Raw genomic sequence first — 18,206 nt, 5'->3', positions numbered from 1 at the left:
AAAGGACTTTTTAAAATTGATTTATTGTATGTACAGTAGCACGCACACGTTCAGACAAAATTTATACTTTTGAGTAACTTTGAGTTAAGATGAATTAATAAAAAACACTAAAATTAAAGATGACACTTTCCATTTAACATTTCAACCATTTTATGTATATGTAGAGCGGGACAAAGGGCAGAGGAGCATGACACCTTAATGTACTTGTTAGTCAAAGAGATCTTGCAGAAGATGCAAATTTCAAAGTGTAAGAATCACAGTCTCATTTTTTAAACAATCAGAAGCCATAGGCGCCTCTACTTTGATGTGTTGAACTCTGCCATTTTTTTGTGTTAACAGGAAACATGGAGCTGAAATTGAGGTCTGGCAGACTAAAAAAAAAATCCTGGAACACTGAAGGTGTGAAGTGGTTCTGCAGCGTACACTTATATAGTGACACCTGCACAAATATGACCTTCATGGATGAGTCTTCGGTTGAATATCTTTCCTGCAAACATATAAACAAACCCAATGTATTTTGAAAATTTAAATCTTCAAGTAGCAAATGGCAAAGTTAGGTTTAGAGAAAAACAGTGGAGGATTTAATCATTCTTCTTAATCTGTTTGAGGTATTCAGGTGAATTAATATGTTGCCTGAAGCAACAGACAACAGGAAAGGCTCTGAGTTTCAAATATTAGAGAAAGATGAATCAATGACATTGTCATCTAGAAACCAGATAAATCTTTAAAAAATGCTTATGTACTCACTGTAGGAAATTTGATCTGAGATGCCCCAACTTTTGCCTGATCATATCTGACATTTCAGGATTAAACATTGAAAAATTCAAGTATATGAATATGACATGATATCCAGATAAATGTAATTTTAAAGAATTCAAACTGCACATAGAACCCATCCCACCTCAACTGCAAACTGCAAAGAGAGAACAACAAATTTGAGCATATTTTCCTAAAAAGGATGGAACTTCCCTTTAAACTTCAGTAGTTAGACAAAAGTCACTCCCGCTGAAAAGGTCTTTAAACACAGTGACAGTTTAAGTCTCAGTCAGTTGCACTGGTGTGTTTTAATAACAAAGGTGTTCACTTGATGTTATGCTTTAATATTCACACAATCATATATTTTGTTCTGTTAGCAAAGTAGCAATAAAAAAAATAAAAAAAACTCAAAATTTGCTCAAAAACCAATTTTTTTTTTGACCATTTCTTGATACACCTTGAAGGAATTATGATACACCGAGTTAAAAGATACAAGGTCATTTTCAGAGTATGACATCTGAAACGAGTTTCAAGAGTGCAAATCATAAGAAACAGGGTCAGGCTGTTACCATCTAGAGATTTATTTAAGTTGCCATCCTGCACCTTACACCGCTGCTACAACGAACACTTTGTCTGAACCCATGTAAAAACTTTGCTGTGGTTTTGTGAGGTAAAATTATACAAATATAAAATAAAGTGATCCTATAGTCACATTTGTTTATTTCACAGCTACTGATACATAACAGAAACATTCAAATACAAAGGCCTGCACACGCACTCTCACACACACACACACACACACACACACACACACACACACACACACACACACACACACACACACACACACACAGATATGCAAACACATCACAGTTCCTTAAGGTAGAATGTTTTCATGCAACATCATACTTGTTTAGCTAAAAATACCTCTCATAAAGCATATTTACCAGTGGCTGCATTCTACAGTTCAAACGCCACTGAGTTGTAACTCCCATATGAAGACAAGCTAGTCAAACCTACAGTGGTTTGACGTGTTGGCGGCTGGTCTTTTTCAAACAAGATACTCAGTTTCATTAAATATGGCTGCCTGTTTCCTTTTTAATGCATTTCCAAGTGTTTTTCTGAACAACATATACATAGTTCAGAGAACAAATGGGAGCTAAAAGGAAAAAATTGATTTGACTGGCAATGAACCACCAATAATAAACATAGTTAAAATAACTTTGGCTTATCGATAATTTAAAGTTTTCTTAATATATACAGATAATACAGAGAGGATTACTCTATTAAAGAATTATGCTGATAAGGAATAATCTCTCTTTAGTATGCATTTTCTTTCATGCTTCTCTTTTTTTCTTTTGGGTTCAAAGTTTTGTCCTTTCAAAAACAATAAACCCTCACTCAGACACCTGTATCTTGCTCCTCCTCTTCCTCCTCTTCCTCCTGCTGGGGCAGAAGCCGGTAGCGTTCGTTTCCCACTGGCAGGAAGGTAGTCCTGGGGCGGCCCTGGTCTTCCTCAGAGGGGGATTGATGAGAGTTGGAATCCAGCTGATCTGTGGAGTTGCACTTGGTGTACAACTCGCGGTGCATCTCCTGACCAGGTCCCTCCTGGGATGGACCGTCTTGGACCATGCGGTTCATCAACATGGAATGGATGTAGCCAATGGGCACTGGCAAGCTGGCAAAGACTATGAGCATGACAATCATAGCCAGGGCCCAGCCTGGGTACTCCAGAGTCATCTCGGAACCCTAAAGCAATGAGGAGGCATGGCATTAAGTGAGAAAACATGGGAGAGAGCCTTTCACCTTAGTACAAACTATATTAACAATGCAATAACTAGTTACTGACCATAAACATTTGAGATTGGCTCTATCTGTTACATTAGTTATTTGTCGAATAAATTTATAGCGGCTGTACCAGCAGATCAACAAATAAAAAGTGTAAGTTGATACTGCTACCACAAATGTTTTAAACTATTTAAACCACCTGTAATACCAGCTATACAATAATTATACACTTTTTGTTTATTGGGTCCATGTTCTTTGGCTCATTACCACTAAATTAGTTAAAAAAGAAGTCTATCATTTGGCTACAAAATGTTTTTTGGGCAGATGTGCGATCTGTTTTCTGCACAAACTGCTCACATATCGCTCAAAACTGACTTGACTCCATTTAGACTGAGATTGCCTGTCAGTACTGGAACAAAGGGGAGGCCATGCAGATAAAGAATATGACAATGAGGCTTAAAAAGTAATCTGGTAGAAGGATAATATAAAGCAGTGCTCCACAGGAAGGAGTGATTACTGTGGGTGAATGCAGCGGTATACAGGGTCTGCCTGCTTTATGTGCTCAGATTCAATGAAAAGGACAAAACTTTTTGAACAACATCTGATCTCGAGCGTGCATCAAAAGTAACAGAAGGGCAAATCAGGGTGAAGGGTAGGGGTACATGGTCTCTGGCCACTCAGATCTAAATTTGACCGAGGTAAAGCTTTCCTTTCTAAAGGCCAGACTAAAGGCAGAGACCCCACAAAAAGCAAAAGCAGCTTCGAATGCCTGGAAGTTTATCACCATAAACGATACAAAGGGTCTGCTGATGTCACTGAATGCAAAGGATTGAAAAAATAAAAACATAATGATTTTGTTTGACTTCATGTGCATCAGTCCAGCTACTTTTGAATCCATTTGGGCACTACATGTTAAAGGGACTAAATCAAACACACGCTTGTAGTAGTATCCACTGTTTCCTTTCAAACTGTGCTGAGCTTGAAGAACCAAAAAAAAAAAGTGTTATTGTTATAAAGACTTCCCAGTCTGGGCTGAAAACTGTCAATCATAACAGGTGATTTTGACTTTAAAGTGTTGTATATTCAGAAAAAAATCTGCAGTCTAAGATCTTACAGTGGTTTGATTCCAGGCGGTGTATGTGGGGGCTTTGAAGACCATGCGCAACAAGCTGGCAGCCAGGAGACTGATCATCGCTATTAAACACACATATTTCCAAAGATACTTGTACACCACTGGAGGGCGCCACTTGAGCATGACTTCAATATCATCCAGGAAGCTGTAAGGATGGAAAATATTCGCATGATAAGCATTTTATGAAAGACATGGCGAAACATGTTCGACAAAAATATAGTAGTGATAATTTCATAGCAACAATATGTCATTGTTTCTTACCGATCTGTGCCATAAACCCATGCCACACTGATGGTTTCAAAAATGACGACAATGACTAATGGCAGAGTTGCAGAATAGTCGTCAAACATAGTCACGAAATAGTTGCCAGAGCGTTGGGTGAATAATAATCCTATTATGAACCCTAAAGCACAGCCAGACACTGAAAAAAAGGTGAGAACATGGTGTCTGGTAAGAGTGCAGGAAGAAGAAAAGCTTATATTATCTATTTGATACAATGTAACAGACCAAAGCTCAATTCTTTTGTTGAATCTTGATAATCGTCAACAACTATCAATGTCCAACATGCTTATTCTCACAGTTCTCAATACCTTCTGATAACTGGAAAAACAAGTGATGACACAATGCATCAGGTCCATCATCAACTAGAAACTCTAAACTATCAGCGTCTCTAATACAGAGAGGTGTTTGAACATGTGTTGATAAGTATGCAGTACCAGTGAGAAGGGTCCGGTGGCGTCCCAAGACACTAAAATTGTCCATGAGAGGCGTGAGGATTCCCTGCATGGTCCCAAACATGGTGCTGAGGCCCAGGTTGAGCAGCATCAGGAAAAACAGTGTGGACCAGAAGGGGCTGGCTGGGAACAGGGCCATCACCTCAGTGAATGCTATAAATGCCAGGCCTGTCCCCTCAACACCCTGAAAGCACACAAGTACAACACTGTGGGATCACATCCGAACAAATAGCTCCATGTACCCATTATACTCTTCCTGAACCTCTATTTCTGAGAGTACGGATCTTTTTTTAAAACTAAACAAAAAACTGTGAGATAGCATGACTTTTTGTACATCTTTCTTTGTTTATGTAATTTCTCCTTTCTTTCCTCTATCACAGCATACAACCTTTTATCCTGTAGATATGATTAATGTCCCATATTTTTTCATCTTGCCTTGACTTGCAACCTACCTGCAATCTTTCGCACCACCTCCCAGATTCCTGCAGGTTTCCCGGGAAACCTAACCTAACCTTTCCCGCTAAGCTAATCTCGTGCGTAGTTAGAAAACTAATTTGGTCTGAATTGCAACTCATTGGACATATCTCTCTATATCTGATCTTAGCCTTCATCGCAGCTTAATGCATACGAAGTATATTGGCTTAAATTGCCCTCTGCATTGCCACATCTGTTTTTGAACCCATGATATCAGTTTTCCCATCTTGTTATGCCTCTACATATAACTTTATGTATACTGGCTCGCTGCTACATTGTTGATTCATATGGAGTTGCTTATGTGTAAGTATTACGCAATCAAACTGATCTGCAATCACAAAAAAGATTCAAGGACATAACTCTAAAGATGCTGGAGCAAAACAAAAAGCCAAGTTGAAAGTTATATAAGTTTGTGATTACAAGGTGAATCCAAAAGTTTGGTCTGTAAATCTAAAAGTTCTTGTTACCTCTACATTATCAAAACACACTAAATCAAAAAGAACATGCCCACTCAGAGCAAATCTATTTTCTCAGAGGGGATAAAGTCTCTCGCTTATCTCTCAATTTGCTAACACTATGTCAATTTTAAAAGCTCACATCTAGAACAGGTTTATAGCAAAAGAATATTTGCATTTACCTTTCTGGCAAATGTAATAAAAAGTGATGATAAATGATAAATAGGTGCTAAATTTCCCTCAAATTGATATTCAAGGTACCTTAAATGTATTACATCTCTCACTATAGGTCCTGCTATGAAATTTGGACCAAGAGAAAGCAAATCTTCAAGTTCTGCAAACAAAATTTTTGGATTCACAATTAGAGTAATCACAATTGACATTGTTTGAGATAAAACATATTTGGCGTGTATTGCCTTTATTACTGTTGACAAATCTAGTTTTTGACTGAAAACGTATTCTGTCTGTATTTCTGCATGAGACACAAAAATCCTAAGAATTAGTGCATTTAGACATTTCATATAAAGCTACAATAATCCAAACATCAACATTTGCTAAATCTTTAATGGTTATTTTAATCATGCTGCCAGCTTCCAAGACTCCACCCATGAAATCAGTTTCACTTGACATGTTGACTTTAATTATCTGCTCAAAGTGGCCTTTATTTTCCCTTTAATCGTGTCCCCTGATGGCATTTTCTCAGGAGATCACAGTGAAGCTGGTTTTGACTTTTGTAACCTGTTTTTTAATAGTTAACACATACCTTGTTCATCTCCTCCTCCAGAGTGCAGTGAGTGATTTTAGGACCCACCATGGAGCCATAGCGATCGTACCACTCCGTGTATTCAGCTATGGACACAGAACTTGGGTCTGTCATGTTGAACCGAGGCCACCACTGCTGGCTGGATCCGTTAGATGCCATGAGTTTAAATACACCTAGATTCCTGGAAGAGGTTGAAATCAATAATATGTTTTTTTTTTGGAGTGCTATTCTCTCCACAACTGAGATTAAATGCAACTCAAATGCTCCACCTTTCAGTCAGACAATAAAACAATCTTTTGCAAAGTGGACAGCGATATAAAGCAAGAAGGTATGTTTCATCATGCACACTCGCATACGTACTCAGCCACGCAGCGCAGCGCAATGTTTTTTGCACGGAAGCCTAGCACGACGAAAACCACGAGCGAGGCCAGCACAGACGTCATGAAGTTGATGCAGGAGACCATCAGTGCATCCCTGTGGCAATTGTTATGGACTGGATTGTAGGAGGAATACGCAATAACAGAACCATAGCCCAGACCCAAGGCGAAAAAAACCTGTGTAGCTGCCTGCCGCCAAACCTGCACATTGAGCCAGATTTCCAGCTGGAAAAAATGCAACAAAAGAAAATCTTACTGAGTCAATAATTCAACAAGACTTTTGAGAAAAAAAAAGTCCTTTTGAATATTTAGAATACTAATTTATCATTTAGATAGATCAAAATTAAGAACAGAAATCATTTCGGTGAAGATCTGTGCTTACTTTGGGATAAAACATGTAGGCGATTCCTTCCATGGCACCATCCAATAACAATCCTCTGACAAGGAAAATAAAGAGCACCACATAGGGAAAAACTGAGGAAAAGTACATCACCTAAGATCAGAAGAAACAGAGAATGATTTATGTGTCAGAAAATTTGAAAGAAAAGAGATGACATTTTGGGAAATAAGTGTGCACGCTTCACAACTTGCACATTATGAAACATTAAATACAGCAAAGGAGCCAGACTGTTGAGCAGCTGAAATCCTACAGAGAAAGGAAAAACTTTTTGTTTAAGAAAATAATCAAAGAAACTGGCTTCTTCAGTTCCCGAAGAGAAAAAAGTTGTGATATGAAAAGGTGATTATCTCAAAGTGAGGATACACTGTAAGTTGTTCAAAAAACAATTAAGAGTTCTAAATTTCCCAACTTAATAATGTTGTCCGGCACTATTTCTAAGTAAATACAGAGTTTATATACAGGGCCATTTGATCCTGTTTCCACCTATGGTTCCTCATACTTTCACCGTATAACTTTAAGCATGATCTGAGCAAAAAATGTGTGAAGGAGGGATGTGCTGAGGGAATCGACCTTGATATCGTCATCCCTCCGGCTCAGTGATTTCTTACCTTTGCAGAGGATTTGATGCCCTTGATCATAGCCAGCGCCACAATTGCCCAACCAGCCAATAAACAGCCTGTCATGACGGGGTTAAACTCTCCAGATTCTTCGATGGAATTTGTGATGTCGAGGGCTTTCCGAAACCAGAAATATGACGTTGGGGAGCTACTTGCACATTCCTTTGCTGTTGAATGAAGACAGAGGACACTGTAGACTTTGATCTGGCCACTATGTGACATTGTATCTGATTTAAATTCTCTGTTATGAGCGTACCTGTGTCATTGCTGGTTCCATCAGTTGGACAATGTTCCCATGGCAGAGGATACTGAAAGGAATTACCTAAGTAGAATATGCTCCAGGCAATTATAACATTGTAGTAAAGAGCCACGTAAAAACAAACCTAGAGAAGAGGAAAGAATTAATTACTTGATGAACATTTTCTCTACTATGATTCTTAAGATACTGGATACAAAATGCGCTAAACACTATACAGCATATTCTTTGAAATTCTACTTTTAGTGGAATAAATTCTAAATTCAAATGAACCAAAATAGGGTTTAGCTTTGTAATGCTGTATTTTTAAGCATGTGATCCCGAGAGAATGAGGTTTATCACATTGACAGTGACTGGAAAATCAAGTGAAAAAGCATGGGCTTCTATAAATTTAGTTTCTGAGCTGTATGAGCACTGAAAGTTCTTCTGTACTCTGTTTGGCTTTTTTCTTCAGTAGAGAAAACTGTTACGCAACAAACTGCCTGCAAAGAACTACAGCACACTGCCTCTCTCAAGTTACAGCATGACATGATGTCATTATAGTCCTTAAGTATACACATAGTGCTGCTAGGGATAGAAAGAAAGTTGTTTATAGAAAGGCGAATAAACAGTACAAGCTACAGCTTTTTCATGAGATACAATAGGTGGAGGAAAACAGGAAGTCTGGCAATGATTTCTGTTAGAGATTTACATTAAAAACACTTATCACAGCTCCACTTTTTCAACCCAAACATAATGCTATAAGCTTTGGGTAATCCTTTTGCTGACACATGGCTAATCGCTGTGCTTTAGTGAAGGTGTCTCATAGAGTAACAGGGTGGAGAAAGGATTTCACTGCTTCTCCACCTCAGCTTTCACCTGTCCCAACTAATAAATCATCCAAAGTATAACTTGTCAATTTGACCCAAAACCTGGAGTGAAGAACCTGTGAAAAATGACAATACTCACTATGCAGCTGGAGTAGCCGATCCCAGCCAACTTCGGGGAAATGTGCTTCCATACACCGATGCTGCCCTGCCGAATACTCTGGCCTGCTGCCAACTCCATAAAAAACAGTGGAACTCCCACAATCAGTAAAAGAAAAACATAAAGCAGCATGAAGGCCCCTGGAAGGAGGGAGGGAAGACTGATTTTAGAAAATGTAAGGCTGATGAGTCTAATTTGCTTTTCTTGCATGTTGTATCATCTGATGTTTGCCATTTTTGTTGAAAAAAGACACTCACCTCCTCCATTTTGGTGGCAAAGGTATGGGAACCTCCACACATTCCCTAAGCCTACACTGAAGCCCACCTGTGCCAACACATACTGGAGCTTAGAGTCCCACGCCGGCCGATCTGCATCATTTGCATCTCCGTCAGGACCGGGTACAGCTGTAAGCTGCGTTTCAGACTGCCCCTCTCCCAGCCAGCCTCTATCCTCGTTGCTGTCCAGAGGAGGCTTCTCTGTCTATTCAAAAACAACAGTAGCACATGGAAAAATCTGACAGATATAAGGATTTCATTACCATTTAACTGTCCAGCTTATGAAGGCAAAATATCTACCGGACACCTGCACACAAACATTCTGTGTGTAAGGCCAGACTGTAGATTAGATTAGTGACACAGTGCATGTACCTAAATGCCTTTAGGAAGATGTGTGTTTCGCTTTTCAGCAAATAAAGTTGTGTGCTCTTTTTTTAAAATACAACTGTACATGACTGACACAAATGCGGTGAAAAAAAAACTTGAGTGGTTTAAAGCTAAATAACTACATAGATATGTCAGATTTAAGATTTCATGCATGTAAACCCCATCTTCAGATTTATGAAATTTGAACCAAGGGTTCCAGATTAGGTACTAACTACTCTTTAAAAAAATGACATCTTCAACATGTCTTATTCCTACTTCTGAAATGCACTGTTTGCTACCCCCTTATTAAGGTGTATGGTGTCATGACGCCAAGATCTAAAGAGCTTTCTAGGAACTATTCAATTCAATTCAATTCAATTCATTTTTATTTATATAGCGCCAAATACAACAAATGTCATCTCAAGGCACTTAGATAGTAAGTCCAATTCAAGCCAATTGGAATTCAATTAATTAATAATAATCATAATTCATAAAATAATCCAATTCGTTCATATAGAGCCAATTCAAAAACAATTTCCTAGCTAAGAAAACCAACAGATTGCACTGAAAACTTTTTTGTTTTTCGGTCCAATCTCCCGGCCTGAGCGTGCCTGAGGCGACTGTGGAGAGAAACGACTCCCTTTTAACAGGAAGAAACCTCTGGCAGAACCAGACTCAGGAAGGGTGGCCATCCGCCTCGACCAGCTGGGGTTTGAGAAGACAGAAAGGGGGGGAGGGCCGCAGCGGCGGCGGCACTGTAACACCATTCAAAGGATATCTGTTGGAACAGGGAAACACGAGTTAATGACCACAATAATATCACATATACATAAAGAGAGTAAAGTGAGGAAAGGTGTGACAGAATAGGCCCCCCAGCAGTCTAGGCCTATAGCAGCTTAACTATGGGATGTTTCAGGATTACCTGAGCCATCCCTATTCAAGGTAAACACAAGAAACTTGTGCTAACGAAAAAATAAATAATAAAATAAAGGACCAGACTCAGTGAGTAATTCCCTATACTCCCTATATAGATCTGCTCCTCACACCACAACAACCATCTTTTTACAGTCACAAGCTACCTCAGCCTCTCACCAACTGCACACCAGTCACAGCGGGGTGGGGATGCAAACCCTGGTTCGGGTAGGGGGAGAAATAAAAGAGGTAAGATAAGCGGGAATGGGATTCAAACCCTGGTTCGGGTAGGGGGTAATGAAAGTATAGAGGGTGCCAGAGGTGGAGGCAGAACAAGACACACTAGCAGATACACTATCAGATTCAACAGACCTAACTATAAGCTTTATAAAAAAGGAAAGTTTTAAGCCTGGTCTTAAAAGTGGAAAGGGTGTCTGCTTCCCGGACATTTACTGGCAGCTTATTCCACAATAGAGGGGCCTGATAACTGAAGGCTCTGCCTCCCATTCTACTTTTAGAAACTCTGGGAACCTCAAGTAAACCTGCAGTTTGGGAACGAAGTGCTCTGTTAGGAAAGCTAGGGTAGTGGATGTTAAGTAATCAGGCACAGGGTTTATAAAGATCTCCAAACCAATAAATTGTTCACCTGCAAAGAAAAACATCATCAACAACAACTTACAGTTTATCATCCCTGCAAATTCAACCCAAAAGCATATTTTCTAATGAAAAAAAAAAAAAAAAAAAAGTCTGCAAGAAACTTAAAATTTCATGACAGAATTTGCACGTAACTGTTGCAGCTGTCAGTTTCAAAGTCTACAATCAGAAAGCGATTGCTCATGTTTGACTTTCATTGGGGGCATGCCAGGAAAAGGATTTCACCTTCCAAAAACAACATAAGGATTTGCCAGTGAACATATGGACAATGACTTTTTGTAATGAGCTCTGGACAGATGAATCAATGAGTGTTTTGGTCCCAGCCAGAGCAGACGAGTTTGTTGCAGACCAAAAACAGGTCAGGAGAAGAATCCCATCCCATCTGTGAGGCATGGAGATGGAAATGTTATGGTATGGGATGGCTTTGCTGTAGTAGCTTACGGGCAATCAACTATGAATTTATCAGATCTGTCTAAAAGCTGAAGCTGAACCAGAAACTGATCATCTAACAGCATCATGATCTTCAGAAAACCAGAGACTATATCAACAAGCAGCTCAAAAAGAAAAAAATGGAAGATTATAGTATAGATGACGCTCAAAATGAAAAAAACCCGATGTTAGAAAGTGGTTCAATTACGTAAAATTCTAGAATTAAGCTATTTAAGGTGAGGATTGAAAGGCTAGCGTCTGGGGTGTATTTACTTTCATAACAATATATCTATATATCAATATATCGGCCGGAAAAGGGTGGAATGCTCTCTCCGGGTCGGGAATGAGATCCTCCCCCAAGTGGAGGAGTTCAAGTATCTCGGGGTCTTGTTCACGAGTGAGGGACGAATGGAACAGGAGATTGACAGACGGATCGGTGCGGCGTCTGCAGTGATGCGGGCTCTGCACCGGCCCGTCGTGGTGAAGAAGGAGCTGAGCCAGAAGGCGAAGCTCTCGATTTACCGGTCAGTCTATGTTCCTACCCTCACCTATGGTCACGAGCTGTGGGTAGTGACTGAAAGAACGAGATCGCGAATACAAGCGGCCGAAATGAGTTTCCTCCGCAGGGTGTCTGGGCTCTCCGTTAGAGATAGGGTGAGAAGCTCGGTCATCCGGGAGGGGCTCGGAGTAGAACCGCTGCTCCTCCACATCGAGAGGAGTCAGATGAGGTGGCTCGGGTATCTGGTTTGGATGCCTCCTGGACGCCTCCCCGGTGAGGTGTTCCGGGCCCGTCCCACTGGGTGGAGACCCCGGGGAAGACCCAGGACACGTTGGAGAGAATATGTTTCTCGGCTGGCCTGGGAACGCCTCGGGGTCCCCCCAGAAGAGCTGGAGGAAGTGGCCGGGGACAGGGACGTCTGGGTCTCTTTGCTCAAGCTGCTGCCCCCGCGACCCGATCCCCGGAGAAGCGGAAGATGATGGATGGATGGATGGACAATATATCTATTGATATATTCTTTTGTAAACTGTAAATAAAAAGTCTATTTTCCAAGTGGTGATGGTCAAGTATACCAATTTGATGTCCAGAAAAGTAGAAAAGCAAACCATTTCTATGGGAAGTACTCAATTTTTCATGACTACATACAATAATAATTCATGAGCTACCATGACAGCCCGTAACAGTTTGAATGGGGTATTCTGACTGAGCTGAATTGACTAAAAAGAGTAGACTTACAGGAGATGAAGCAAATAGGGGCAGCTTTTGTATTTTGTTGTTATAGTGTCAGTTGTGGGCTTAAGCTCTGGTTTCTACCATCAAACACAACAGTGAGACACGTGCTGTTACAGTACAATTCTAAAATAAGAATGTATTTAAACATAGGAATTTCTAAGTTAGTAAGTTGTAATCTCTAAGGTTTTCAGGAAGTCCAACACAGAGTCTGATACTATTAATGGTCAACATTTTTCAGTAATAACCAGTCAATTTATTGTCACAGAAGCTATTTTTGATCAGCCATTACCAAATCAACCTTACACAGTAACAAATTCAAAAGTCAGGCTTCGTGTTTTAGAGGAAACATGAAGAATCTCACATGCAGTAACACTTCTTATCACATGTTAAATGTCTGGACCACTAAATCTTCACAGTCTACGTCAGCTCAGGGGAGTGGGTCAGATCCAAAATGTCTCAACATGAGTCAAGCAGGCAACAGGACATGACCTATCAGGCTCATTTACATATGCCCTTGTTGGTATCAGCTGGTGAGAATGGAAAATTACAGGAGGTGTATGACCCAGAAAAAGTGCATGACTGTTAAAGACACATGGCCAGATATGGCAGGTGCTTTCAGAAATATATACACGGGAGCAGAGGAGTGTGAGACTATGTTAAAAGTATGCATACATAAGTAGAGGAGGGAATATGGGGTGTTGGGTTTACATTGGTTCATACTGTGGGTGGTGCTGAGGTGCATGAGTCGGCCGTGTAGAGGGCACAGCTGGTGACAAGGCAGGTAAACAAACGCCAGAAAAAAAAGAAGAAAAGACATGATTTAATTTAATAATGCGAAAACTCACGATTCTGAACAAAATATCTAAGGCTTTATGTACAGGTTTATACATTTCAGGGACCAAAGTGTCTGATTTACAAGCTACAGACATTATCAAAATATGCCATCAAAGTGATTTCAGAAAGTTTCATACATTCCGGCGACTTATGTTATTACAATCGAAAATGCTTTGGTTGTAATAATTGTTTTGTATTCAACACCATCCAGTATCTTCAGATAATAAGTTTATTAAGCCGTAAGTCAGTTTAGTTATTGAGGATATTTTACTGGAACTAATTTATCTGATATGTCACTTACTGAGCAATTGGGCCAACATGTGAGTCTAGGTGTTAGAGAGTCAAAACGTCTATAAAGACACGGCAAGTCTGTTTCCCGTCCTCCAGTTTGTTGAAGAAGAACATTTGTTCTATGAACCAGCGGGTTCACATTTGGAATTTGCTATAAGGGGATCAGGGATTGTATTGCACCTTTTAAAAATATGCTTTTAACTTGTAACACTTTTTTCCTCTTTAAAACAATTCTGCAGTAGGCTATGCTTTCTCTGCAGTTTGCATGCAAAATAACTGCAGCATGTTTAACTTTCCTTCTCTTTTTCTATACTAAGCTAACCTTAAATCATCTTCTTGTACCCACCCACCCTCCACACACACAGACACACACACGCAGGCAAGCACAAAGCTCTTACACAGAGCGACAGGTTCTATCTCTGGGTGTAGTTGGAAATTGGGGAACCACAATTCTGTATATAGGGAAAAGTAAATAAACAAAAGCATGCACCATGTACGGTGGCCGAGAAGGGCAAAACAAAATTACAAACTCTGAAACACTTTTACATTTTGGAAAACAAAATAACATTTCCCAAAACAAATTAACATTTCAGAAAACAAATTAACATTTCAGAAAACAAATTAACATTTCAGAAAACAAATTTACATTTCGCGAAACACTTTTACAAAGTCGACAATATTACGGAAAGGGAGGTTCCAAACCTCCAAGCTCCGAGGTTGACCCGGAAGTTATAACGGAAGCCTTCGATTTGAATTCATAGTGATCCAAGATGAACAGCGATATAGCAGCGTTTCAAAACGCTGCTATATCAAATCGAAGGCTTCCGTTATAACTTCCGGGTCAACCTCGGAGCTTGGAGGTTTGGAACCTCCCTTTATTGTCGACTTTGTAAAAGTGTTTTGTGAAACAAATGTTAATTTGTTTCGGAACTTGTAAAAGTGTTTCGCGAAATGTAAATTTGTTTTCTGAAATGTTAATTTGTTTTCTGAAATGTTAATTTGTTTTGGGAAATGTTATTTTGTTTTCCAAAATGTAAAAGTGTTTCAGAGTTTGTAATTTTGTTTTGCCCTTCTCGGCCACCGTAACCATGCACCATACTCCAACCACCCTAACTGCAGTGGACAGAAATATAAATGTTGTTTTTCTATTCATAGAGACTGAGGTGTTTTTAGAAAATGGCCCAGGATTCATCACTAGTTGTGCAGAACATTACTGTTAGTTGGGCACAGGAGAAGAAAATAGCTCTCTGTACTGATGCCCTAACATTGCCCCATATTTACCGAGTAAACATGTAGAGACACAAAGCATTAAGGAAACTTATATGTACCTATATGCACTTATTACTAAAACAAAAAAAAAATTAATGTATTGAGTTCATTCTGAAGTATTTTGTTTGATTTTACATTAACGGTTTAAATGTCTCAAAGCAAACGTAGGTCAAAATGGGCCTCAGCTTGCAGATACCCCCAACTCTGTACAAACAGTAGGAATAAAGCCCCTTTCACATATGCGAGTCTACATGCCAACATCATGTTTGAGGAGACGTGGGAGTCTTTTTTTCTCCCAATAAAAGTCCCTCTTCCCACTCTGGACCTATTACTTTCTTTCTAGGAATAAGAGCAAATTAAACAGTCATACTTATCAGGCCATCAGCTAACAGGCCACACAGTACCTTATAAACTTTCTTTCAAGTCAGCTGCTACAGGATCAACTTACGAAGCTCCAATGTGAGCAAAACAGAAAATGTAGAAAAAGATAGAAGGCTGCTTTTAATGTCTGTATTATGCACAGCATCACATACATCTCAATACCATAAAATATAGAATAATACTTCTCTGGACTGTAGAAAAGAGTCGAAAGAAAAACAGGCTATAAAAGCGCTTTTTCACACCGTCGCTACAGAATGGGAGCGACGGTTTATATTCAGTATAGAGTTTATTGACATAACACAGCTGCACAGATGTAAATCATATCACTCAATCTGATTTTCTCATCCTCTCTGAAAAAATTCCCAGCACGCATTAAAAGACAGGAGAAGGATCAACTCCCTGAAGGGGTAAACAGTATAGACCACACAGTTTATTATTATTATTATTATTATTATTATTATATACTGGCAGTTACACATAACATGATCGTGCCCTGATTATTACATAACACATCTACCAATCACACATTCAGAAATTACACCCAGCCCTTCAGGTCAGCCTACTTGTCATGGAAAAATACCCCGCCATACACACACACACGCACACACAGTATGTCTTACCATACATTTCCAAGAATAAAAAGACATGCTAGCCATTCTTTCAAAGGAATTTTAAAGACACAAGTTGAATGGAGAGGTCTGCACTCCATTAGTTCCAAAACAAAATTCAAAAGCAATGGGGAGGATACAGTAGTACCCATCAGCTTATATTTAATCATGGTTTCGGGACTTTTTGCCAGCCATTTCTTCAAATGTGCCCGAATTTTGGTACAAGACTAATGGATAAACACGCGCACACTTCAATAGATGGCTGCAATGTGTTTGCTGCCCAACATGTACAGCAGACTCAAAAAAATAAATAAAAAGGCTTAACTGTGACTTCCTGTAGTTTACTTCGCTGCAATCTGCTGAATGTTTTTAATCGTGCGGGCTGTGTATGTTTAGCAGTATGCATTTTCTGGGCACAAAATGCACAGACTCTAGGGTGCATGGGGGAGTCACCCAAACCGAGGTAAACCACAGCCTTAAAGCCTTCTCGTTACTGGTAAAGTATGAAAGAAAGGAGTCAGTTAACTGTAAATTATACAAACAATAACTGCATCCCTTAGATTGAACATGAATCGAAAAGAAGGAGCGAGCTGTGCAGAGGTAAGACACTAAAGCCACGTTAATGGAGAGCGCAGGGAAAACGGTGTGTTGTGGACATACCATGCTGACAGCACCGTCCCACTTTGGAGTAGAGTTTCCAGTAATCTTGCTGGTGTTGGTTTCTCTGCTCGTCTTCTCACAAGGCTACTTTTAAACACTTCTTTTTTTAGCCGCTTTAGTAATTAGGCTATCAGCACGACCCAGGTAGTTCACAAGGGGACACACGCTTTTTCTCAGCAGGCGCTTTTTGACAATTTGAAGCCACGTTCCGCGCACTGGAACAAAGTCAGTCGCCCCAAACTCAAGAAGAAACGGAGGAGAGGTTAGAACAGCTGAGCCAATCAGGAGACCGGGAGGGCTGATCTGTCCCAAATTATTCGGGCTGCGGGCAGGGCAACACAAGAATACACCGCTGTGTGTGAAGTGCTGGACGCCTACTGCGACCCCCTTCGTATCACACTGAGCTTTACTGCAGTTTTAAAGACGTTTGAAAGAAACCCAGGGGTCGATCCAGGCGGAACTAAAAACAGCACCCACTGTCTGCGTCTTAATCAGCGCCCAGCAAAATCACGGCAACTCAAGCAGCTCCAGCTTTAATTTAAGAAATCGTTGCATTCTAAAAACCTGATGGGTCGTTATGCTTGTCCAGTAGTTGTGGAGATTATGTATGCAAACTTGCAAAGCTGCGGCCTACAACCACTTTTAAACAAAATAGCATCCTCTGATTAACATCTGACTCGCATAAACAAAAACAACAACACTGTTTTTTGCTGCAGGGGTTATTGTCGCAGTCCTTTTTGTTAATGGGTTAAAAAAAAGTGTTCTGTAAGCCATTCAGTTACATGGTGGATTTGCATACAGTGTTGACATGAAGAAAAAGGCTCCCTGAAGACACAACACTTTTAAGTAACTTCATTGTCTCGGCCACGTGTTGGTTGAGTGTGGGGAAAGTCCCTCTCCCTCTAGTGGAGAGAATGCTCCAAAATGATTTGTAATCAGAAAAATGTTTGCTAGGTTAATTGAGAAGGGCCCATTTTCACCAAAAATCATTTCCTCCTATTTTTGGAACAGCCTTGTAATCCTAATGCTGAAATGCTAACCATGCAGCCTGTTCATGCAGCACATCCCAAACTGTTGTTTAAACTTTAATGTTTTTAGAATGAGAACTTTTGTGGCTTATTGTAATGTCGGTCAAATCAGCAATGAGTTGCTCGACAAATGGACCCTTTTAGGCGTTAAATTTGAATCAACTTAAGTAGTCAGGCATTAATTAAAAACTAGTTAGAGAAAGCTGCCGAGGAAAGCAAAAGTCTAAAGAAGCTCTTGTTTTACAGAGAACAAAAACTGCTCTTTCAAGTAGATAGTCTTTAAAGATAACACAAATCACACTCAGTCACACACTGCAATTATATTATTTCCTCTGGCCAAAATGCCATGAGATCTGAGGATACAATAAAACACACCCCAAACATAATTTGGCGCAACTTTACCGGGGTTCTATTAACAATGGCAGCTTCTAATTGTTTCTTGTAGCCATCAGGAAGTTCTTACAGCTGTGGGCTGGTCGTCTCTTCCTTTCTTCCACTGCCATGTAGTCAAACTCTTTTAAGTGCTACTATAATACTCGAGACTTTCACT

The 18,206-nt window shown here is 39.9% G+C and overlaps 1 protein-coding gene across 1 annotated transcript; it reads right to left on the bottom strand.

Annotated features, from left to right (window-relative positions):
• Positions 1-1,456: 1,456 nt before the first annotated feature.
• slc6a16a (solute carrier family 6 member 16a) lies at positions 1,457-16,968 on the bottom strand. The gene is made up of 12 exons (XM_075453401.1): positions 16,629-16,968; positions 8,976-9,198; positions 8,701-8,858; positions 7,753-7,879; positions 7,488-7,663; positions 6,862-6,972; positions 6,463-6,704; positions 6,103-6,283; positions 4,393-4,594; positions 3,938-4,097; positions 3,659-3,821; positions 1,457-2,505 (listed from the first exon to the last, which is right to left on the bottom strand). The coding sequence occupies exons 1-12, from the start codon at positions 16,629-16,631 to the stop codon at positions 2,158-2,160; spliced, it is 2,094 nt and encodes a 697-aa protein (XP_075309516.1). The 5' UTR covers positions 16,632-16,968; the 3' UTR covers positions 1,457-2,157.
• Positions 16,969-18,206: the final 1,238 nt, after the last annotated feature.

Source organism: Odontesthes bonariensis, chromosome 21, assembly GCF_027942865.1.
Source record: "Odontesthes bonariensis isolate fOdoBon6 chromosome 21, fOdoBon6.hap1, whole genome shotgun sequence".
Taxonomy (NCBI): domain Eukaryota; kingdom Metazoa; phylum Chordata; class Actinopteri; order Atheriniformes; family Atherinopsidae; genus Odontesthes; species Odontesthes bonariensis.
The sequence above is the reverse complement of the archived record's forward strand: the minus strand, read 5'-3'. Positions and strand labels throughout refer to the sequence as shown.